The 24160-nt window shown below is 44.3% G+C and overlaps 2 protein-coding genes across 2 annotated transcripts; one reads left to right on the top strand and one right to left on the bottom strand.

Moving 5' to 3' along the window:
- Positions 1–250: 250 nt before the first annotated feature.
- ube2ql1 (ubiquitin conjugating enzyme E2 QL1) lies at positions 251–11815 on the bottom strand. Its single transcript, XM_068731309.1, has 3 exons — positions 11588–11815; positions 9973–10896; positions 251–1277 (listed from the first exon to the last, which is right to left on the bottom strand). Exons 2-3 carry the CDS (start codon positions 10675–10677, stop codon positions 1146–1148), a joined length of 837 nt encoding a protein of 278 aa, XP_068587410.1. The 5' UTR covers positions 10678–10896; positions 11588–11815; the 3' UTR covers positions 251–1145.
- A 1268-nt stretch (positions 11816–13083) lies between these two features.
- Positions 13084–15443, top strand: med10 (mediator complex subunit 10). Its single transcript, XM_068731252.1, has 4 exons — positions 13084–13351; positions 13442–13525; positions 14029–14131; positions 14615–15443. The coding sequence occupies exons 1-4, from the start codon at positions 13230–13232 to the stop codon at positions 14708–14710; spliced, it is 405 nt and encodes a 134-aa protein (XP_068587353.1). The 5' UTR covers positions 13084–13229; the 3' UTR covers positions 14711–15443.
- Positions 15444–24160: the final 8717 nt, after the last annotated feature.

The raw sequence follows: 24160 nt of genomic DNA, 5'->3' as shown, positions 1-24160 counted from the left end.
ATTCTATTTATCATAGCCTACATAGTCTCTGCATCAAGCAACAAGTGACTTTTAATTCCTTCATTAGAAATCAACATCCATCTATACGCAACAGTGAGCTCTAAATGTAGCCACAAGAGACGGGAGAGAGAGAAAGGAGAAACAGAGTGAACGAGCGAGCGAAAGAAACGGATAACAGAGAGAGAGAGAGAGAGAGCGAGAGAGAGAGAGAGAGAGAGAGAGAGAGAGAGAGAGAGAGAGAGAGGAGAGAGAGCACAGCTCCATGTAAATTACAATCTTGTTGCATTGAACTGTGAGCAACGGCACAGTCGAAAGAAAAGGGAAATGAAGGAGTGAATGAGTGAGTATCAACGCCAGTGCGCTGCCCGTCTATTAAACATTAACAGCTTAATTTATATGTAAATGACCCGGCAGCTACAGAGAGAGAGAGAGAGGCGGCGGGAAGCGATGCCAGTTCAGTGCTTTAGGAGGAGACGGGAGGGAGGGGTGGGGAGCGAGAGAGAGAGAGAGGAGAGGATGGGATGAAGAGGACAGAGGAGGGGGGGGATGAGTCTCCTTCATTCAGTAGTCTTTCACATGGGTGGAAAAGCCCACGCTGTCCGATTTTCTTCCCGTACGCGCGTAGGTGTGCGTTATGACAAACCTAAAAGAAATCCACCGACAGTAACGCACACTCCCGGTCCGACAAACACACACACACACACACACACACACACACACACACACACACACACACACACACAGCCACACACACCTCCCTCTCAGGTCTTTCCAAAATGCGGGGAAAGTATCTCCCTGGGCGAGAGGGAAGGGGGGAACAGAAGTTGCTTCTTGGTGGGGGGAGTGACGATGATGGCGGCGTGTCTTCTCTCTCTGCGAGTTTTGGTGGAGATGAGGGCAAAAAAGAATATCCACCCCCCCCCAAAAAACCCCCCCCCAATAACACAAGACACACAAAACCGAAAAAGAAAAAAAGAGAAATCTTTTGGGTGAAACAGCAAAAGGTGAAGATGGGTCATTGTTGAGTTAGTGTGGTGTGTCGTTTTGCGTGTCGGGGCTAGCTGGGTTTTGTTTCCCGGCTAGCGCGGGGGGGGGGGGGGGGGGGGGGGGGGGTCGGGGGGGTCGGAGGGTCGGCGGCCGGGCGCTCAGCCGTCGGACACGGGCGGGGACACCCAGCCGTACTTCTCGTGGGTCTTCACCAGGGACTTGAAGGTGGCCTCGGCTTCCTTGCGGCTGAAAGCTTTCTTGGACTTCCCTGATTTCCTACATATACGCCCCTGTGAGGACACAGAGAGAGAGAGAGAGAGAGAGAGAGAGAGAGAGAGAGAGAGAGAGAGAGGAGAGAGAGAGAGAGACAGAGAGAGAGAGAGACAGAGAGAGAGAGAGAGAGAGAGAGAGAGAGAAATGAGGTTAGGATTGTGATACAAAAAGATACAAAATAGAGACGCAGTCAAACTGTCCGCTAATGGGACGGATTTATGCATTCCTTCATTTCTTGAGGATTCTTACACAATACTCCTTCATCTCAACTCGGTTCGGGGACACCATCACAAGGGTGTAGCTAACAGTAAGGACAGCAAGGACATGTCTTTCATAATGTCTCTGTTGGAGATTGTTGGGAGTTTTAAAGACTCAAAAGGAGCTTTATTCTACAAACGTGGGTTGTTTAAAGCAACACTTCAACATTCATGTATTTGCTTTCTGATGGAGAGTTAAATGAAGATTTATAACGCGCTCGTTTATTATCTTTCAACACTTTTTGTTCGGATTGAAGGGACAGTGTGTAGGATTTGGTGACTCTCGCTTTGACTCCTCCCTTTACATGACTGAGGTATGGTTAACGCCACATAACCGTATCACGGTTTTGGCGGTCATGTTCCCGCACTTTCACAAGCCTTCAGGTAACGTGAAAACACAAAAAGCTTCTCTAGAGTGTTTTGGTATTTCCCGTTCTGGGCGTGTGTAGAAACGTGGCGGCGCAACATGGGGGACTCCGTAAAGAGGACCCGCTCATTCCAAGCTCACGAAGACACGACGATTCTTAGTTTGAGGCGATTATACACTAATTCTGAATATTACATTCCGTTTGTTGAAGGTGTCGAGCTGGAGGAAGTTGGACTCGTGACGTCAGTGTTTCCAGTTCCTGGCTACAGCCGCGCATACAATGTCTGCCAAAGAAGCTACTTTCACGCAATCTATTTGTTTGTCTGGCTGTCTGTCAGACGGCCAATTATGAATGAAATTTCACAAAACTGGACAGACAGACAGGTTCCGAGTCCAAGAACAATTGATTGACGTTGCTGGCGATGATCTAAACGAAGGAGCTCAGCCAATACGTGATTCATGTAGTGGTTTTTTTATTTTGCCATACAATAATGGAAATAGAGGTGTCCTTCCAAGTCCTGCGGTTGTGTTTGCCAACGAAGCTGCATAAATCTAAAGCTGCTACGTGTAGATTTTTAGGTGATAGCAGCTTCTATTTAAAGCTGCGATTATTGCCAGGAATAATAAATTTGCCAATCATTTTGGATGGTAAAAACTGTTTTGACCTGTAAAGTGTCAGAAAGTGGTGAAAAATGAACATCACCGTTGTGTAAAGGCGCGAAAATATTAAGTTTACAATCATGCAAAACAGAGAAAAACAACAAGTCATCACACTGGAGACACTTCAACCACAAATGTTCAAAGTGACTAAGTAGGAGGACCGAAAGTCTTGATTTTCATTATGTTTTTTTTTGCATGTTTACATTGATTTTGCTTTCTGGGCCAAATGAAGAATATCATTGTGTGAAGTGTACATTAAAAAAAAGCAGCCGATATGTCAGAATTGTTATTTGTCAGATCTGGATTTTCATTTTCAGATCAAAAGAAAGACGATTCTCTTGCTCACAATTGTCAGCGGTGTTGTCAAGCTCATTCCAGAAGTGTTTCAAGTCTCTCCAGACAGACTATAGAAAGACAGAGATACAGCCCACACATGCACACGAATGCACTGCTGCAGTGGCGAGTGGTCTGAATGCAGGTTTAACATTATATCAATGTTTAAAGGCCGGTAAAAGGGCTTTTAAGACCGGAACCAACTCCTGCGCTGAATGATGAAAGAGTTGAAAATATGACAGGAAATATAAAAAATGAGCGTGTAAACCCCGTTGTGTGAAAAGCTTCTCACTCGGGGCACCGTGACATCTCACAGAGACATTTTTAGCCATGCAACACCTTGATGAAGCCCTCCCTCCTTCACACACTGGAGCTAATAATAAGCGTGGGATAACAAGGGGCAAAAAAAAAAACAAATGGAGAAAACAGGTGTGACGATAAAGCTGCTTATTCTGTTTTGTCTTCCCTAAAGAAGAGCCTGTGGGAGGAACTGTCTTCACATGGAAACACTCTGAGAGATACAGAGTCACCACAAAAGGTGTAAATAAGATAAAAAAAGTCACTACTGTTTGAATAAAAATCACCTCAGAATCACAGAAACATGAGAAATGGAAGGTAAATTGTTGTGACTGCACAGTAAATCTCTGGTCATACTGCAGCTATACTGAGGCAGCATCCACCGGGTCTAAAAGGTGAAGCAAATACATCAGTGCTTTAAACCTGCAATATTTCTAATGGTCACCGGGGGGCGACTCCTCTGGTCAGGTTGTATAGAATTCTGTATAGAATTCTATGCGAAAACGTACCTACTTCTGATTTATTACCTCAGTAAACATTGTAAACACGACTTTAATTGCTAGTTTCAAGTCTTCATTCAATATATCATGATGTTCATTTAGTAAATTGAGATGTATTCATTTAGAGTAAAATAGACCATAAAGCAGCGTGTGCTTTAGGGCGGGGCTAGCTTGTGATTGACAGGTCGCTGCCACGGCGTAGTCCAGTCTGGGAGTTGTGTGTGTTTTCGTCTTATTAATCCTTTTCCAATGTGTTTTCAGTTCATGAAAATGAATTGTAACATTTTATTCGCCCAAAAATGTCTTATTCAATGTTCTTAGCTCCACCCTCGTGTCGCTTCCGGTTGCAATAAACCAAGATGGCGACGGCCACAATGCCAAACTTAAGGCTTCAGGACAACAGTCTACAAACCGATGGGTGACGTTACGGTGACTACGTCAACTTCTTATATACAGTCTATGAGCTACACTGACGTTTCTGTTGTAGTTGACTCACTAGACACTGGCCCTGTTTTGGAGCAATATGTCTGGTACTTTCCTGTAATTGTAACACTGCATCACTTCCTTCTACCCAGAATGCTTCTTGGCACTGAGGCCACTCTACTTTGCTGAAACCACTACTAATGAAATTATTTGATATGGTGAGCTCCTCTGCATGCTGCAGTGCAGATAAACAGCCTCGTATTGTCAGACACCCATGGTCTGCACGTTAGTCCTGCAGCTGTACGATCCACCGCCTAGTCTTTTCGGAGGAGAGCACCGGGTAAATGGAGCCACGTTGAGGTTGGCCATAGGAAGTGACACGATGTCTGATACACAAGAAAGCAACTTTTCAATCTGTTTAATTTTCCATCTGGTGCTTAAAGAAGTAGTTTGATATGTTGGGGAAGTGTGCTATTTAAGACAACACCCTCATGTTTGTGTGTGCCGTGAATATAAAGTTACAGCCAGTTAGCTTAGCTTAGCATAAAGACTGGAAACAGTTGGAGACTGCTAGCCTGGCTCTTTCCAAAGATAACATAATCTGCTTTCCAGCACTTCTAAAGCTCAAGTAAACATGTTATATCATGTCTGTCTGTTCAAAAACACTTCTTGAGACATAGTTTTCATTGCTGTCAACATTACAAACTAAATTTCAAGTTATTAGGGTCTTGGTAGAAGTCTCAGACGTAGATATCTGAAAACCTAAATAACTAAAACTAAACTATTTGCATGGCTAGTGGAACATCATGCATGAGAAAATGTCTATGTTTCTTTTGTAAATTGGGCGGACTAACTCTTAGTCCAAGTCAAAAACAAAATACCTGACTTTACGCTTCAGTGCTAGTTAAGCTAGTTAAGCTAGTTTTCTCTAGCGTTTCAGTTTGATACAAGTAAAGTAAATCCGACGTTTTTTCCTCAATCCTCTCAATTCATTCTAGAAGAGAATCTATAAATACGCCGATTTGTATTAATCCCTGATTCCTGGTCAAATAACAACCCTGCTAGTTTATTACAATAAGATTAGCAAACTGCGAGGACATAGAATCCTGAATCCAAAAGGCAACAGCTCACATCTTTTTTTTTTTTAAACTACTTTTGTCTCAACTCCAGGAAAAAAAAGAGCCCAAATACAAGATGTAGATGAGGACTAGAGAGATTAAACAAGATAAGTGTATCTGCATAATCTTTAACATTAGCCTAGGGAAAGCATTAGTGCTGTATTTAAAAAAAAAAAAAGCAAAAAAAAAGCTGTCAGTTCCTCTTACAAGAAGTGGATTTTAGGACTACAATTTAGAGCCGCATGCTTCTCCATGCAATGAGACACATCAGACACGGTCCAGCGTTAATTCTCTGCTCCCACGTCATCTTGATGGATGATCGGGTCCGTCCTGTTGCGTACTTGCTCGGCTATTTTGGGTCAAAAGTGATGCCGGGGATGAAGGGAGACGAGGTGATAACGTTGAATGATCTGGAGATTAGGGTTACAGTTTCCATTCCTGTACCAACGCATGGCCTCGTTTCACTGCGGGGCTTAGCGATACTCTCTCTCTCAATTTGTCCCGCTGTCTCTCTAAAAACAGATCTTGAAGAGCTCGCCCTATCGTTTCCACTTGTATTTGAATCAATGTTGAAATCCACCCCCTGCTATAAATGTCCAAGTCATTTGACGCATGAAACAAATTCAAATTGAGTGAAATTAAAACAAGGCAGTATAGGGCCGATCTCACCACTAGTATGAAGACGAGGAAGTTGATTCTCACTGGAAACAAGAAACTTTTCCCTTGAGTGACTCTTTCAGATAGACACAAGCGGCGTTCCCCTGGGACTTTCTTTGATCCACACGGCCATTAAAATGGAAAACGAATCATCTGGGTGTCACATAAGCAGCGCTGTCTGAAACCGGCTGGGCCTCTCTGTGCAGCCAGAGGCCTGTAATACAGATTACCCAGGCCGACAAACACAGATAATGCACCGATTGGCCACTGTCACAGAGCATTGGGGAAAAGCCAGGATATGTCGTTATCCTAATATCTTCACGTGTCGCCATATCTATAACTCCACGGCCATTGTTGAAGAGGTGCGATTACCGTGGCGATAGATGGCAGAGAGGACCGGGCCCTCATCTTGTTGTGAGCGTCATGTGTACGTTTTTCAATTACCTATGGAAAGAACAGGGTGTGTGTGTGTGTGTGTGTGTGTGTGTGTGTGTGTGTGTTGTTGCACAAGCCTCCACAAGGGTCTATGACTTCAGCATGAAAAGGGGAAATCGAGCTTTAACTGGCGCCATTGTGTTCTCAGTCATCTACAAGAATGGCTCGGTGTGACGCATCCAAAGCCGGATGGAGAGAGAAAGTAAAAATATCTGATCTTGAGAGAAATAATGGGCAAACAAAAGTGTGTGTGTGTGTGTGTGTGTGTGTGTGTGTGTGTGTGTGTGTGTGTGTGTTGCCAGCTGAGCGCCCCCCGGGCCTATACAGTGCCATGTCAGTGTTTATCTATTTCAGCTAAGCACTCGCCGGTTGAGAGGTACACACTCGTGTAAAGTGGCTGCTGGGTAATCGTGTGAATGAGAGATCAGTCAATGGGCAGAGGAGGGAAGGCCCCAGTGCATGTTGGGAAGCAGCTCTGGGGGCATTGGGGTGTGTGTGTGTGTGTGTGTGTGTGTGTGTGTGTGTGGGATGTGGGGGATTGCATAACGCAGACATGTGCTTAACGGGGTCGGGATAAACAAACAGGGATCAATGTCATCCTCATCAGATCGTTAAGGAGAGCTCAGTGGGACTGATGACGAGGTCATTAAAGGATAATACCACTGTTTTTTTTTTTTTTTAAGTTAGTGTCATTGGTTTAGCTTCCTCTGTCTGCACACAGTCAGCACACCACTTTGCTGCCATTCATTCGTGTACAGACTTACACAGACTTCAATAGAACAATGAAATCCATCACAGAAAACAGGAAACCTTAAAAGGGGAACTCCACGCCCCACGTTACACAGCGTAACGTCTTCTGCGACTCTGAAGGAACTTTCCAAAAGCTGGGAAAAAAAATAACCCTGATGATGTCTCGGCTTGGAAGTGGAAAGTACACATGTTTTAAGAGGAAGTCTACATTACTGACACACATTGAGAAAAGCAGCAAATTATTACACGGGAGAAAGTGGAACCAGCGAATGTGTGCTTTTTGCTTAATAAATGGCTAACAAGGATCAATCATCAAAATTGTTGTCGCCTCGCAAATTGTGCCACATCTTTTTTTACCGGGTGTCGTCTTTCACACTTGATAGCAGCTCATTTCTAAGCACAACTAGTTTGTATTTTTCAAATGAGCGACGCACAGCTGACAGGTGATTTGTACGCGATGAAGGTCTGAAGACTGAAGCGTTGTCAGTGTGAGTACGAGCGACTGACGCTTTACAGAGACGAATAGGGAATTAGATGTTTGCGAAGAAATCTAATTATTCGTGCCTGCAGTGCAAAGTGAGAAGAAGAGAGGCGGTTATAGCCAGGAGTATACTTCTAAATACTACTAGTGTACTTTCTAAACGCTGCTGTACAGATCAACTACCAAATTAGCTCACGCTACAAAGGCACTTATATCGACCATGAGGTGTTTCTACCACCTGCAAAGCACTATGGGACTTAATTCACTGTCATACGAGGTAGATTACAATGTGCCAGTGATTGCCTAAAAATCCTAAGTGAAGGATCCGAAGGCCAGACTGGTGAACTGGTGATTACCCCTTGTAATGTCTCCTCATTTTAGCTTGTGTGATTGTGTGTGTGTGTGTGTGTGTGTGTGTGTGTGTTCCTTCACATCTGCAGGTGAAGACACGCCTGTCTCTGTTGACTTTCACCTCAACGCTTTGTCACCGCATGTTTCCTCTCACACTAAAAATAGGCACGAAACTTCTAAATAAACCACACCCCTATTGTCAGAGCGAAACCGGTGCCCAGGGACGAATAAATACGTCCAGTTTGTTGAGGTTTATATATATATATATATATATATATATATATATATATATATATATAAAAATATTTATATAGTTCCTCATCTGTCGTGATGCACGAGTGACGAGCTCATCTCGCAGAAAATTAGGACATGCAAGTGCCGGCGTGGGCACACAAGCACAGAAGAGGCGAACAAAGACATAAAGAGGTGCACGCACACACACACACACACACACACACACACACACACACACACACACACACACACACACACACAGAGGAATAATTAATCAATATTGTTTCCATTAGCAAACTGGAGAGGGAAGACACTGCACCATAATTAGGGAGCACTGCGGAGCTGCCTGCTCATCTCCTCAAGCAGCAAATCAAGATGAACACACACAGACACAGACACACACACACACAGACACACACACACACACACACACACACACACGCACACATTTTCCACTCTCTTAGCTGTGGGTAGTTTTGTTGTTGTTGCATGACCTCGCTTGGCTACAGATGCTTAATGACAACAGAGGACTCGGGAATAATGTTCAGTTATATCATCCAAGACCCAAAAAAAGCACCAAGGGGTTGTGTGTGTGTGTGTGTGGGGGGGGGGGGTTGGACAGGAGAATCCGGTGACAGTTTACATAAGGTCTCCTGCCACAGCGCTGTCATGCTGCTGACGTCAGACGGAGAGTCAGTGAGGAGAAAGAAAGAATCAAGACTCTACAGATGAAGCGACCGGGATGTGACGCAAAAGTGAGCATTTTGAAAAAACGCAATTAGAAAACTGTGATTCTTATCAGGGCGGAAACTAGGAAATCGTTTCAGAGTTTAAACGATTATAGCCAGGAGTGCATTCGGAGATGCAGGCGTTTCTATCGAAATTGCAGAGCTGCTGCTGCTGCTGCTGCTGCTGCAGTGCACTGAGGATGTAAAAAACTGATTTGACAGGATTACATAATCCAGTCAGTCTAAATCAGAGAAGCCTGCTGGTAGGTAAGCTACCTGCTGCCACCATTTATTCAAATGTCTTTCCATCCATCATCACGCATATCACCACATGTTGAATAACTTCGTCCAATAATCTGCTGTATAGCACACACATATTGTGAGGCTGCGTTATAGAGCCGGCGGAGGGACCGCTCCATTTCGTGGCGGCAGGTCTTTTGTTGTCAAAGGATGCTGATTTATGGGGGCAATAAAAGGAGAGCAACCCGGTGCTGCAGAGAAGAGCTCGAATCGAGGAGATAGTGAGGTTCGGGCTGCATGAAATGGCTGCTGTAAAGTCACATAAAGATTAATAATATTCACATTCATGGGTTGGCTCACAGCAGGGAGGAAGGGGAGGAGACTAGGGCCCTGCGATGTGACTGTACAGAGCACCTAGAGCTCACACTGAGCATAATGAATGCTATAAATAGACTAAACATGCAAATGCATCAATTGTACTGAATGTTTTTTTTTTTTTATCATTTAATGATAAATTATCTGTCTCCCATTGGGACATATTTCCCATTGGGATGAACTCATGAATTTCCCTTTAAACTTGTTGACACTCAAATAAAAAAATAAAAGCATATTAGCATATATAACATTATTACATATTTTCTCCAGTTGTACTGTACGAAATACTGCTTTAAACGTTAATATTAGACTAATAGCCTCGCCGTGGTGGACATATGTTGTACATGCGTAAAAGCAGTTTTACGCGTTAATTACGCATGACGCACGAATAATAGGTTTGATCATACCCAGTGCGTGTGGTGGCTGAAAAATGAATTTAGGCTACTAGAGATGATTAGCATGCTGTATTGTTGATGGATCACCCGCCATGCCCTTCATCCCCTCACCTGTCCTTTTACGAGGCTGGCCGCAAACTGCCTCATGACCGCCTCCACCGTGTAGGCGCTGGACCATCCGCGGGGAGTCAACAGCTCCATGCATATGGCCCCGCCGTCCAGCACGTAGCCGTTCTCCAACCGGGGCGTCAGGACCCGCATAAACGGCGGCGAGAAGGGGAAATTGTCGGGAAAGGTGACGTTGAGCAGTATGAACTCGGTGCTGGTCTCCTTCATGTCCTGCCACAGCGCCGAGTCCTTGTCCACCTGGTGCAGCTTGACGTTCCAGTCATACAGGTTGTCCTCCACCAGCTCCACCGTGATGAAGTTGTCCCCTAACCTCCTGATCTCCTGTAGCTCCTTCATCAGCCTCCGCGTCCGGACCTGGGTGCAGTGTTGCCGGTGAGGCGCCAGCGGTGGTATCGAGGAGGCACTGGTCGCTTTACTCCCGCCTCCTCCCGTCTGCTGCTTCTCCTTCGCATCCTTGCCCTGCTTATCCTTGCCGGACGGCTTGTCCTTGCCCTGCTGGTCCAGCTTCCTCGCCTTAATCTCCGGGGTGCTCAGGATGTTGGTTTCGTTGGCGGTTTGACAGTGTTTGTTGGCGTTGTTCTTCTGGTTCCCTTTAGTCCCCTTTAGCGAGCCCTGATGGTGCTTCGGGTCCTCGGTGTCTCGGTCGTGCAGGCGGATGAGACCGATCTTCCGCAGTAAGGTGGCCATAATTTTCTATAGATCTATGGTTCTCCGCCGATCCCCCCCGCACAGGGGCAAGAATCACCCTTTACGGTCGGTCCCCGCTCACAGAGAAGAGCTGTCTCGATGCTGATTATCAACCCTCGTACCGCAATCACCCCCTCCGCTCACTGCAGCCACAGGATGAACACAACCGGGGGAGCCTGTCCAGTTTTCTCCTCAGTGCATCATTTCGACGCGGCTCGACTGAAGAACAAAACAGTAAAACCACAAATAAATGCGAGTTTAGGTGAATATTCACTGACAGACAACACCGAAATAAAACAGCTTTGTCTAAGTAGATTATTGGAATTATTTTTTTTCTCCCCCCCCCCACAAGTGGACCGACACCATGACTGTGACTGCAGTTATTCAACAATAAGTCGATGCATTACGCACGAGCACTAAGCTATTAGTGTAAAACATATTAGCAGATGAGCGTCTATTATTGTTTTACACCGAATAAAAGACATGGATGTATTACAGCGTTATCATAGAGGGAGCGTCAACGTAATGGACGTAAAGGGAGGAAAAAAAAAAGCACCATAATGCATCAGAAGGTTGTTACAACAAATGAGCCTCTCACTTATGATTAGACACACTAGGCTCCAACAGGAAACATACTAGGAACAATATAGAAACACAGACTATGAGAGAATAAAACACATACATATTAATATTACTAAGGTCACGAAAGGCTTAGAGGATATATAAACCATAAACTGTTTTAAAAATACTATGGATTATATTATTATAGGGCATTTAAATACCTAAATACCATATGCGCCGAACAAGATAAATTCTTATAATAAGAATATGACACATTCTCCTTTATGTGCTCCACCGCCCACACGGACCCCAATATCAGACCAGCAATCCGACAGCAGCCCGTGCTTACCGTAGACGGGTGAGAGTCGAAGTATGTCCGTTTTTATATCCCGTTAAGTGGACGGAACACCGATCCCGTTGTGAGTGAAACGCAGAAATGGCTCCGCCGTCCAGTAGACACTGCCGTCGGAGGGAGCTGCAGCGAGGAAGAGGAGGAGAGCCTTTGATGTGTGTGTGCAGCTGCGGCAGCTCCGGTTTTAATGCAGCCGAGGACAAACCAGCCCCCGGTAATCCTTCTCAGGCAGTCTGTTCCCACCGGTGAAGCTCTGAAACGGCTAGGCCTTTTTTTTTTTTCCAAAATAAAAGCCCTGAAATTGCATTCAAAGTAAACTAAGCACCAAAATGAATACATTGATGTTGAAATATCATAAAGAATATAGGCCTACTGTATATGAAAATACAGCATTGGCACAATCCAGTTGACGATTACAATAAGGACCACAAAGAACCACTTTTGGCTTCTTTATTAAATCGATGCCTTTCTCAATAAAACTCACCACATCTTTCATGCTACCCTAACTCACTAACTATTGGATGTGTACAACACAATAAGATACGATTCATATCAGGGAGAAATAGAAAACAGACAGCCTTTACCAGAAGGTAGGTTGTACACTATAACACAACAATGATTCCAATGCACCAAGATGAAGAATGGAAATGTGAAACAATATGAGCCACAACATTATGAGCACATCCACAGCAGTTGAACAAACGTTTACTGGAAAAAAATAGCATCATTTTGAATCTAATCTTAATGTATTATTACTTTTATTTTGAAATTCTATGGTATATTTCCTGGTTTATTCTGGCTAAATCGGTGGAGCTTGACGTCCTTGTGTAGAGAACAGACTATTGCCTCTATTTGATGGAAACAAGGAGGACGGTGCCGGAGTAATGTAATCTCAACGTCACTGACATTCACTTTCACTTTAGTCTCCCATTTACCCCAATGCTGTCAGCACATTTATATATGACACTGAGTAAAAGTTACTATGTACTGTGAGCAAAACTCAGCTTTATTTTGGAGGTCCGTTAGAAAATACAGAGTATTTAGAGCGTTATATTAGGCAGTAATATATTGCATTCTTTTCAAAATTATTTTTTACCAATTCACCCTAACATATTTGTAAATTGGCGGTAAGTAAATACTGTGCTGTGTATGTGCATTTAGTCACAGTGATAATACAACTGATACATGCTGGATATGAAACAAAACGTGTGTAAAAGGTTTATTTTTTCTCGATTTATGGCACATATTAATATACATTCTCATTATGATTTAACATGATTTAAATCAGTAAGCCGAGAACATTTGGCACAGTAATTGTACAACACTGGCTTAGATGCACTCAAGTCCCTCTTCCGTAATGAACTCGATCCAGTTTATGGTTTTGACAAAGAAGCTTCTTCTTAACTGGCAGCGCGACACTTTGAGGCAGTTTACGACATTCTGTCACTGGTCGTTACCTGGGTAGCGGAACAGCACCCACAGCGATTGGCTTATTCTGTTGCCGTAAAATACTTCGGCCGTTGTGACTGCCGTAGAGTCGGTGGTGAACAGGCAAAAACCGATTATTTTAGACAAAAAGGAGTCTCTTAAAAGCAGTATTTCCTATTTATTTCAGCGGTTTGAATATAGTCAGTTAAAGATGGCGGAAAAATTTGATAATCTGGAGGAGCACCTGGAGAAATTCATCGAGAATATTCGACAGTTGGGAATCATCGTCAGCGACTTCCAGCCCAGCAGCCAAGCAGGACTCAACCAGAAGCTGTGAGTCGCGAGGACGTCTGTAACGACACGAATCTGCGAGTCCAGTGAGCATCGTGTGTTTAACTCTACTGTTGACTTCTTCTTTCCCAGAAACTTCATGATATCCGGACTGCAAGACATCGAGAAGTGCCGTCAGCAGCTCCACGAGATCAACGTACCGCTGGAGGTCTTTGAGTGAGTCTAGTACCGATAACGTAGCTGTAGTGTTATTGTGCCTGTCCGGCTTTACAACCTATATAATAACAACAACATCTTCTTTACATATCTGCTGGTGTCTGTCGCTGCTGCGTTTGTTGTGTTGAGAGAATACAAATAGCTTTACGTTAAAGCCTCGCCAAACCCCATTCATAATTCTGACGATTTTATATTATCATTACTTTACGGCAATCTAGTAATGGTAGATACCTCTTTTTTATTTCTACTCTGGTTGTTAAGAGCCACTTTTAAATTCGGCATAGATATGTATACAAAAAAACTACTTTTTTTCACCATTTTGTCTTCATAGTGTACTGTATGCCCAGACCGAAGGCCAAGTTACCCACATTTAGCTCATGGAATTCATAAATCCTTTATCTGTGCTCCTTCGTCCCGGTTCCCTCAGCTGATGTTAGGCCTTGTATGTATGTGTGTGTGTGTGTGTGTGTGTGTGTTCGTGTGTGTTCGTGTGTTCTTTGTAGATATATTGACCAAGGCCGAAACCCTCAGCTGTACACCAAGGAATGTCTGGAGAGAGCCTTGGCGAGGAACGAGCAGGTCAAAGGGAAGATTGACACCATGACGGTAAGTGATTGTGCCAGGGTCGCTGAGAACAAACCACACAAGCGGACTATCTCACTGATTAAACGCTCCCAAGCATGTTTGGGAAGAATTTCTTAAAAGATAAAAAAAAAAAAAAAAAAAAAAAAAAAGTCCCTTTTCAAGGATGCTCTTCATTAAACAAAGAGCTATGCCCTCGAGTTAATCCTCTCTGTTGAGTAGCTGATGATTTAATTGTACTTTGACACAATGCTTGAATCAACAGCTCTGCTCTAGTTATCAGTTATTTGATACATTTAATCTATATTCAGATGCGTCTTTTGTTTTATTTAGTAATGCATCTGAGCACGAGGCAGATCTCTTTTTTTTTTTTTTTTGGTCTGATCAACGTTTCTAGTATCTTTGACATAAACGTTCCTTAGTTTATCATCTTCTATTATCAGTATCGCTAACAAACCGACCTCTGCTTGTGCTTATTGTTTTTTTAATTTTTGTTTTTATTTACAGAAATTCAAGAGCCTTCTAATCTCCGAGCTGGGCAAAGTCTTTCCCGAGGAGATGGTGAAGTACAAGGCTATCCACGGAGAAGACGCCCCCTCCTAGTGACCGCCGACACCCCAGACCTTCAGCCTGTGACCCTTGAATTGAAAGCCTGAACTGAGTTTGACCGAGCAGGTCCCCCCCCCCCCCCAAGAATATAATTAAAATGATTATTTCTCGTAAATATCGTGATGCTGTTGCCGACTAAGTACCCCGAGGAAAGGAGGGTTTTTTATTATTATTATTATTTCTGCTCAGCACCGTGACTCAGCCAATCCTGTCCCCCCTTTTTTCTCTCCATTTAAACTTAATTTAAAGAAATGTAAATCGAGCAGGAAGAGCGGAGAAGGGGAAGCGATCGTTTTCAGCACTGCGTTGATGCGTTGCCAGGAGACACATTTGGTTTTAGTGTCCTGTTTGTTGATGCATGGGCACTCAGTGGGCAGCAGAGGCCGTTTCCCACAACTCCCAACTGTACGGAAAGGAAAAATGTTCAGGCGCCGATCTGACTCTACTCCCGTCAGATGTACATACAGTATATTTATACTCTTACACTTTTGCCTTTTTGTAATGCTTCCTAATCATTGTGCAACCTGCGTTTGTACCACATCACGGTTCATGACGTTTTTGTATCGAGCTCAGGTTTCTAACGGCCGCGATGATTGAATGCAAATGCTCTTCGACGGTAATTCTGTGCCTGATCGCTTGTCGTGGTCAGAAATGAGTCCACTCTTTATTTGTACTTTGTTTGTATTATAATATTTTTTTGTTATTAAATGATCCTTGTCGGACTGGTTCTGTGTTTCGACATTGTTTTTGTTGCAGGCGGCAGATTCAGTCAGACACTTGTGAGGTTTGTAAGCTTCAATCTTACAGAATTACTCCTAAAATGTAAGATGATATCTGTATAGATAGAGTATAAAGTAAGGCATAGTATAAGCATTTATACATTTCAGTTTACAGTATATTAAGTGCATAAAACAACTTATATTTGGCAGTAATATGTACATGTTACAACAAATATATATTTAAACAATAAAATAAGTATATATTGTCATAGAACTCATGTTAACTGTTCATCAGAGTGACTTTGGGAAAAGCTTTTACCAAAATAAAATTTCCTTTTAGTATTTGACTTTAAGTACAAATTCATTCAAGTATTCATGTCCTCAAGTACATGTTCCCCCTAAAATCAGATTTTCAGGGATTAAAAATGACTAAAATACTAAAGAATATTACCACTGACAGCTGCTGAACCCAAAGTATACAGTATAGTATATATTTAGCACTATTGTCGTATTTTTTGTGTATTTATTCCTTGTTGCCTGTTGCTATTACAAATATTAATAACCTAAAGTAAAATATAAAAAAGGGTCATTATGGAATTCTTTTAAAATCCCATGAACCAAGATGACTGTCAAAATAAAAGCCTGTAACTTGGCTAAATGTGTCAGTGGGCCACCAGCAGACAGGATGACACTCAGCTCAGAGAGTCTCCTCCAGAACGTCATGCATTGTAACTATAGACAGCCGGTGTAAGTGTGTGTGTGTGTGTGTGTGTGTGTGTGTGTGTGTGTGCCCGTCGATAGGAGAGGCACAGATGCTCTGGAGAGAGAGCCGCATCATCAGGCAGGTCACGGCCCACCACGCCTCCTCCTTCTAGGGGGTTTAATCACGACGACGCCCCCCCCCCCCCCCCCCCCCCCCCCGCTGACCCTGGAGGCCGATCCTCTGGGAGAGAAGGAGGGAAATGAGCTCTGTTATTGGTTTGTGATCTATGCGGAGAAGTGATACGGTCAGCCCTCTCCCCTCGCTGTCACTCTTCCCTGAGGATTTCCAAACACGCGTCTCGTTTAGTCAGCAGTGGTTCAGTGAGGACTCAGCTTCCACCTTTTATCGGGGGAAGAGTAGAGTCCCTCAACCTGCTTTTTAGATGTTGCATGTATGTGCTATAAGCTATTAACTGGTTGATACTTACAGTCTTTCTGCGGAATGTTACAATCTTACTCTTAATTCTTGCTTTTTTAAAGGAATAGTTTCTTATTTTGGGAAATACACTTATCCTAACTTAATTTTATCTTGAGTAAAATGAGAAGATAGATATCAATCTCCAATGTCTGTATAATACATGTACATTTTATTAAAAGTAAACAAACATGAGTTGTCATGAACACATGCCTTGACTCCTCTCTACATGTGTGTCTCTTACTTTCCCCTTTTGCCCGCATCTCAGGTGGGAGGAACTGAGACGCAAGGAAAGAAGTGAAGGAAAGGAATTGTGGAGGTACAAACTACTGAGGAATGAGAAGAGGCAGTCTCTCTCTCTCTCTCTCTCTCTCTCTCTCTCCCTCTCTCTCTCTCTCTCTCTCTCTTGTGAAGAACCCTCTCTCTCTCTCTCTCTCTCTCTCTCGTGAAGAACCATCTCTCTGTCTCTCTCTCTCTCTCTCATGAAGAACCCTCTCTCGCTCTCTCTCTCTCTCGTGAAGAACCCTCTCTCTCTCTCTCTCTCTCTCTCTCTCTCTCTCTCTCGTGAAGAACCATCTCTCTCTCTCTCTCTCTCTCTCTCTCTCTCTCTCTCTCGTGAAGAACCATCTCTCTCTCTCTCTCTCTCTCTCTCTCGTGAAGAACCCTCTCTCTCTCTCTCTCTCTCTCTCTCTCTCTCTCTCGTGAAGAACCATCTCTCTCTCTCTCTCTCTCTCTCTCTCTCTCTCTCTCGTGAAGAACCATCTCTCTGTCTCTCTCTCTCTCTCTCGTGAAGAACCCTCTCTCTCTCTCTCTCTCTCTCTCTCGTGAAGAACCATCTCTCTGTCTCTCTCTCTCTCTCTCGTGAAGAACCCTCTCTCGCTCTCTCTCTCTCTCGTGAAGAACCCTCTCTCTCTCTCTCTCTCTCTCTCTCTCTCTCTCTCTCGTGAAGAACCATCTCTCTCTCTCTCTCTCTCTCTCTCTCTCTCGTGAAGAACCATCTCTCTCTCTCTCTCTCTCTCTCTCTCGTGAAGAACCCTCTCTCTCTCTCTCTCTCTCGTGAAGAACCATCTCTCTCTCTCTCTCTCTCTCTCTCTCGTGAAGAACCATCTCTCTCTCTCTCTCTCTCTCTCTCTCTCGTGAAGAACCATCTCTCTCTCTCTCTCTCTCTCTCTCTCGTGAAGAACCCTCTCTCTCTCTCTCTCTCTCGTGAAGAACCATCTCTCTCTCTCTCTCTCTCTCTCTCGTGAAGAACCCTCTCTCTCTCTCTCTCGTGAAGAACCATCTCTCTCTCTCTCTCTCTCTCTCTCTCTCTCTCTCTCCCCCCTTCTAAGCTTGTTTCGGCTGCAGCTCCATATTTATCGTACAATATGAGAGTTGTATCAATCCTCTCATCTAACTCTTCAAGGGAACAAATTCGCATATTTCCCAACGTGTGAAACTACTCAGAACTATGAGCATGCAAAATAAATAAATATTCCTGTTGAGTTCATACTTTCTTTTGGCAAGGTCAGTTCTGTGCACGTCCACAAAGCCTGTGGGAAAGGTGGTAGATGCAAAAATGTACTCATTTTGTTTAAAAGAAGAAGAGCTTTAGGGAGGTGTGATTCCAGTGTGCAGGTACCTTTCTGTTGTATTCATCATTGTATTCCCATGTTCATGCCATTATCTAAGTACCGTGTAATTGCTTTGAATAAAAGCGCCACATAAATACGGTCCTTCTGAATTATTTTACATCAAAAGAGCAGATTCAAAAAAAGGGACCCCATGGAGAATCAGACCCAATCCACAAACAGTGCCGTCAACCCGGAACAGGGTCCAAATAGAAGCGTTAACACTAGCAGGATGATGCATCACCCTTTTGAAAGCATCTTTTGGCTAAAAGGAGCAGCAGTATGCCTGAGTATGACGGCATTAGACAAACGGACCCGTCGCTATTCTTTCAGCGAGGGCGTTTTCTTTTTCTTTCTTTTTTACTCAGAGCACCTTGAGCCTCATTCAACGGCGGCCCTCAGCCGCCTCTACTCCTCCGCCCTTCATTTGTAGCCTATATTTTTACCCTTTGACCACGCTCCTGTGACTCCGGATGACGAGCATCCTTCGCCGCAGCGAGTCACAGCGGCGGTGGTCAAGGGCACCCTTTCAATCCAATAAGGAGCCCATTCAGAGGGGTGAGGAATTAAACGAAATGCTGGTTTTTTTTATCCAGTTTTGCGATTGTGTCTGCTCACCGGATGACACTGACTGTGTGTGTGTGTGTGTGTGTGTGTGTGTGTGTCGTGATGCTTGACTAAACGGAGAAGGAGAGAACATTGCGCTGTACATGTGTCTCAGTATGAAGTGCTGAGGTGTGTTGGATGACTCATCCAAGGTGACTGAGTCTTTTTTTCTTCCCCACCCGTTCACCTCCTCTCCTTGTGCTCTCAGGACCCCGAACAAACATCATCCTCCTTTAGTTTTCCTTCCTACGTCTTTTTCAATGGCCAACGTTTTTTTTTTTTTTTTTCATTCTCCTGTCGCGTCCTTTGCTGCGTTCTCCAAAGAGCCCTGGTGCGTTGGAACACGTGGAGGTGCAGCTCTCTTTCCCTGCTCTTATTTAGTCATTCTCGTTGGCTTGAAGGGTGCTTTTAACGCAGGAGGACAGAGGTCATATAACACGCTGGGTGGAGTAAATACTGTAGGAGCCAGGTCTTGAGATTTTTTTGTTTTCATTTTGTCTGCTAGAAGAGCCCTTCGTTCTCCAATTTCATGGTGTAAATGGGCCACTTGACAAATTGCTTTTCAAAAACAAAAAAGGCATTGGCTGCAGTGCCAGCGCTGTCTTTGTCCTGCAGGTATCACATTGTGAAGGTATGCTTGGTGTGGTATCAGGTGAGCTGTTGCCTTTGCAGTCTCTAAATAGTTAATTGAATTCCCTGAAAACATTAATGCGATCAAAGAACGGCATTGGTAACAGCTAGCATGTAGCTAGTTAGCACAAGACCTCCAGTTTAACCATTTATTTGTCGCTCAGCTTAACCTCTTATAATGCATATTAAATAAATATTTTGTATTTATTTTATCAAGCCTTGTATATCTTAAAGAAGACACTCAACTCCTTTACAGAGCCTTTAAAATATTCCATATATTGTCACCTCTTGCCCCCATAAAAATGATTTGTCCTCTCTCCCGGTCAATTCTAGTTCGGCTACACTGAGGAAGGCGGATGATTATTCACAATTGATAATCAGTTGCATGCACAATCTCCGTCGACAGAAAATGAATATATTGTTTGCTATTGCTATTCCAAGTGAGTACACTGACATGTTAATGCTCCGTAAAGATCTTTGCACTTTTACTTGAATAAAATCTCTTTAAAAGTAAATATTCTAGTCCTCTTTTTCGTCCCTGTCAATTAGCCCAAATGTAGCTTCCCAGGCCTCACGGTCCTCCCCGCTCTGCCTCCCTTTGCTAGCGTCGCGGCGCATCGGCTCTCAACTTGAGTGACGTCAGTCTGTCACGCTGGGAGACGTTGTTTAACCTGCAGAGGTGTTAGCCGGTGTTAAATCTTGGACCCAAAAGCTGAGCAGCAACAGCGGCTGGCAACAGCTGAATGAGCGTGTTTAGTAACCTTGGCGAGTTGTATTAGGGGAAGCTGAGCAAAAAAAGGGGTTGCAGCGGAGCTAGTGAGGACTCATGGGATCACAGGAAGGTAATGAACCTGAGGCACAGGCAGACACGGATTAACGTCAACACAAGAAGGAACTTTACGTAAGCTCTTTATTTTTTGCCGTGTAGCATTATCACCACCCTTGGCAAACTGAACGATCTGGCAAAGACTGCAGCGTAGAGCCGGGAGCTATGTATATATATATATATATATATATATATATATATATATATATATATATATATATATATATATATATATATATATATATATATATATATATATATATACTGCAGGAGCTTGATGAGTGGATGGATTGCAGGTGTGCAGGTTGATTGGCAGCAGGAGGGGAATGAAGATCCACGGCCAGACAAACAAACACACACACGCACACACACACACGCACACACACACACACACACACACACACACACACACACACACACACACACACACACACACACACACACACACACACACAGAGAAAGAGATAGAAAACAACCAAAGAACCAGCAAGAAACTCAAGGAATGTGGGAGAGACACAGCAGGAAGTGTTGGGCTCATGAGGAGAGGAGTTCACTAAAAGAACCTAATAACACAATGAAGAAAGAAAACACTTTATAAAAATGAAGTAAACCACCACAAACTGTTGAGCAGGGTTATAATGCTAGTTGGTATTTTCAGTATTGGCATTGTTACAAATGCCAGTGAGACTTTGAATGCGGTTTTCTACCTCTGGGCCGCCGTGTCTCCTGAAAAACATGTGTTCCCTTTCAACAAAATAGCATTTTGAAATAACTTTCAAAAGAGTCAGGAAAGGGAGGAAGTCTGGGTTGTGTATGGCGTCGCAGGAGACTGCTGTGAAACAAGCACTTTTGTTGGTTCAAGAAAATCAAGTAGAAGTTCTGTTTTCCAAAACCTAACCAAGTACTTATGCTGCGCTTTTGTTTTGTTTTATTTAAATTTTGGTCTTTTAAGCCAAACCAAGTGGTTTTGTAGTATTTTTGAGTTTTGTTCCAGTCTAAACTACGTGTTTCGCAGAAGTTTTGATTTCACTTTGACTCGCTTGTGTAGCTTGCACAGAGTTGAGCTTGTTTTACCCGCCTGCCTTGAAGCCTTTCCTCTCCGTGTCTGCGCACCTTTTCAGAAGCTCGGCTTCGTCGTTTGGTTGTAATGCGTCACATTTTTCCCTATTTTGTCTTATTTTATCTTCATGCAAATGCTTTGGGAGTAGAGGCCTGGAACGGCGGTTGAAATGTAAAAATCCTCCCATGCCCTTGGGTCGGCCCAGGAAACACAAAGGCGGGGGCCGCCGCCTTTGATGCTATTAGCATAATGTCTTTCTGATGCTAATGCTAAGTGCCTCAGACTAACCGCTGGAGCTCACGCGGCCCACAGCCGCGATGGTCTTCCACGGCTGCTGATCGCTCTCTCCCTCGCTCTTGTCTCCAGCATTGTGACCACTGGCTGTCGATGCCTTCAGCTTTGTGGTCGCCATTCACCTCAATGAAGGTCAGGAGGCGGACCCCCCTCTCCCTTCTGTCGCCCTGGTCACCATGGAAACACCCCTCCCATTAGCCGTAACCCAGCCTTTCTCTCTCCTCTCTCTGGACAATGGCCTTTTCTATATGTGTGTGTGTGTGTGTGTGTGTGTGTCCATGCGCCGTATGGCGGACGTTAAAAGCGTGCGCGCGCGCGCGTGTGTGTGTGTGTGTGTGTGTGTGTGTGTGTTTGGGTAATAGGCCCTGTCTCATCACAGCTGATTTGTGTTGGTGATTCTACAGTAGTGCAAGGCTCAGATATGAATCACGTCGGGAGTTACACTCCTACGCACCGCTCTCTGCACATCTATTAACTCCACACACACACACACACACACACACACACACACACACACACACACACACACACACACACACACACACACACCCACGGTTAGATGCAGGGATAGGCACACAGCGTGAGTCAAGCCAAAAGAGCCCTGCTGCGGAGGTGAGCAGGGCCTGATTGTGTTGCAACCAGTAATGAGACACACAACACAAAAGCACGACTGATACACCTTTCGGACCCTCTCAGGGGTGCCAGTGTCTGTTTGTGTGTGTGTGTGTGTGTGTGTGTGTGTGTGTGTGTGTGTGCGTGTGCGTAATGGCCAGTAATGAGGTGATAAAGACGCTAAATGAAAACTATAAATTAGCACAATGATATCTGCTGCACGATGCTCCTCGCACCGGCCGCAGCAGAGCGCCCATCAACAGCAGCATTTGCATTACTGAGCTAAAAAAAAAAACACAGATGGATGTCAATAGAAAGAAATATATGATTTGCTTCGTGGTCCTAAATGCGTACTTTCCTCCTCTTCTCTCCCTTTTTTTTTTTTTTGGAGATTGCCATGTTTTATCCGCAGCCCGGGCTGATTTGCTGACAAACAGTAATAGTGTGTGTGAAACAAGACGGAAAGTGAGAGAAAAGAAATAGAGGAGGGGGAGGAGGGGGAGAGTTGTTATAATTTCCCTCTGGTTTAATTATCTGAGTCTGCAGACAGCCCTACTCTTTCTCACTTGTCGTTAAATGTTAGAGGTGAGAATGCGAGGCGTCTCTGTGTTTATCTGTGTATCCGTTTTTCCACGTGTGTGTGTGTGTGTGTGTGTTAACGGCGCGCACCGACAAACGCACAAAGGCGGTGCCGGGCCGGCCTTATCCCACTATAATGTTTACACCTTGCTCATTACCGAAGTGAAAAGAGGAAATCGATCATTTTCATCACCCGCTTTCGCCGTGCGATTACAAGTCGATGGGCCACCGTACTCACAGTTATGATTTACTGTACACTTGCGCAGTACTCCCCTCGATGTGCACCGCAGAGCTCCAACGTGATTCCTTCCTCTTCTGAACAATGCCTGGGAAGACAATCGGTGGAGATTCTCACATCTTTACAGCCGCTGTTGTGATATTGGTGTTTGCCAGAGGCCGTGTTTGGCCCGAGGCCGTGTGTTTTCAGGGTATCAAGATGAGTGCTGGGGGGGGGGGGGGGGGGGGGGGGGGGGGGAATTCTGCTTTTCGCTCTCTGTGTGCTGTTGTTGGTCTCTTTTGTCTTAGTTGAATTTGTTTTATATCCGTCTGTAGAAATAGAATCGGAGTAGAACGGACGTTCCCCCTCAGAACGGCGGCCGCTTTTATGTGTACCGTTGCCATCGCAAACAAATGCTGTGATGACGGGCATGTTTCATTAGCTTCTGACATTTTATAGGCCAGATAATGAATTGATAAAATAAAAAAAAAATAAAAAGAATAATCAGGTTGAATCACAGCTGAATTATAGTCTGTGTTAGTGAAACAGAATGTATTTGAAGGAAAATGCTGCAGACCGTTTTATGTGAGATTAATAGGCGGGTCCCAAGTGGTCGAGTGAAATGTTAATTTGTTTCTTGAATATATTCTCTTATAGTCAGCTGCTACACTCAACCTTTTATTGTCCTCAGGGTGTCTCTTTTATCCCTATGGACACACACACACACACACACACACACACACACACACACACACACACACACACACACACACACACACACACACACACACACGCCAGGCTCCATAAAGCTCACAGCCACGCCTTGCCTTTGTTTCGCCATTTGGCTTCAACTTCTGCCTTCTGATGTGACCCCCACAGAGACTGTCACGTAAATGCCAAGCTGTCCCCCCCCCCCCCACCCACCCAACAAACATGCAGCACACACTCCACCACACACACACACACACACACACAAGGTGACCTGGCCACATGCACGTCACACAAACTTCCACCTACGCACAGCTGACCACGAGCCAGCCCTATACATCAAGAGGGGCTGCAAGAAAGGGAGACGGCTTGGAGAGGAAACTCTCTGGTGCTGAAACTGAAGATG

This window comes from Cebidichthys violaceus, unplaced genomic scaffold, assembly GCF_023349555.1.
Source record: "Cebidichthys violaceus isolate CVI_PGR_0920_01 unplaced genomic scaffold, fCebVio1.0.p SCAF_50, whole genome shotgun sequence".
Taxonomy (NCBI): Eukaryota; Metazoa; Chordata; class Actinopteri; order Perciformes; family Stichaeidae; genus Cebidichthys; species Cebidichthys violaceus.
Note: the sequence above shows the minus strand (reverse complement) of the source record. Positions and strands in the feature narration are given on the sequence as shown.

Coding starts and splice junctions, on each gene's coding strand:
- ube2ql1 (XM_068731309.1), bottom strand. CDS start 10,677: ATGGCCACCTTACTGCGGAAGATCGGTCTCATCCGCCTGCACGACCGA. Junction 1,278..9,972: donor CCAGCCTCGTAAAAGGACAG/GTGAGGGGATGA, acceptor GTGTCCTCACAG/GGGCGTATATGTAGGAAATC.
- med10 (XM_068731252.1), top strand. CDS start 13,230: ATGGCGGAAAAATTTGATAATCTGGAGGAGCACCTGGAGAAATTCATC. Junction 13,526..14,028: donor GTACCGCTGGAGGTCTTTGA/GTGAGTCTAGTA, acceptor TGTTCTTTGTAG/ATATATTGACCAAGGCCGAA. Junction 14,132..14,614: donor GGAAGATTGACACCATGACG/GTAAGTGATTGT, acceptor TTTTATTTACAG/AAATTCAAGAGCCTTCTAAT.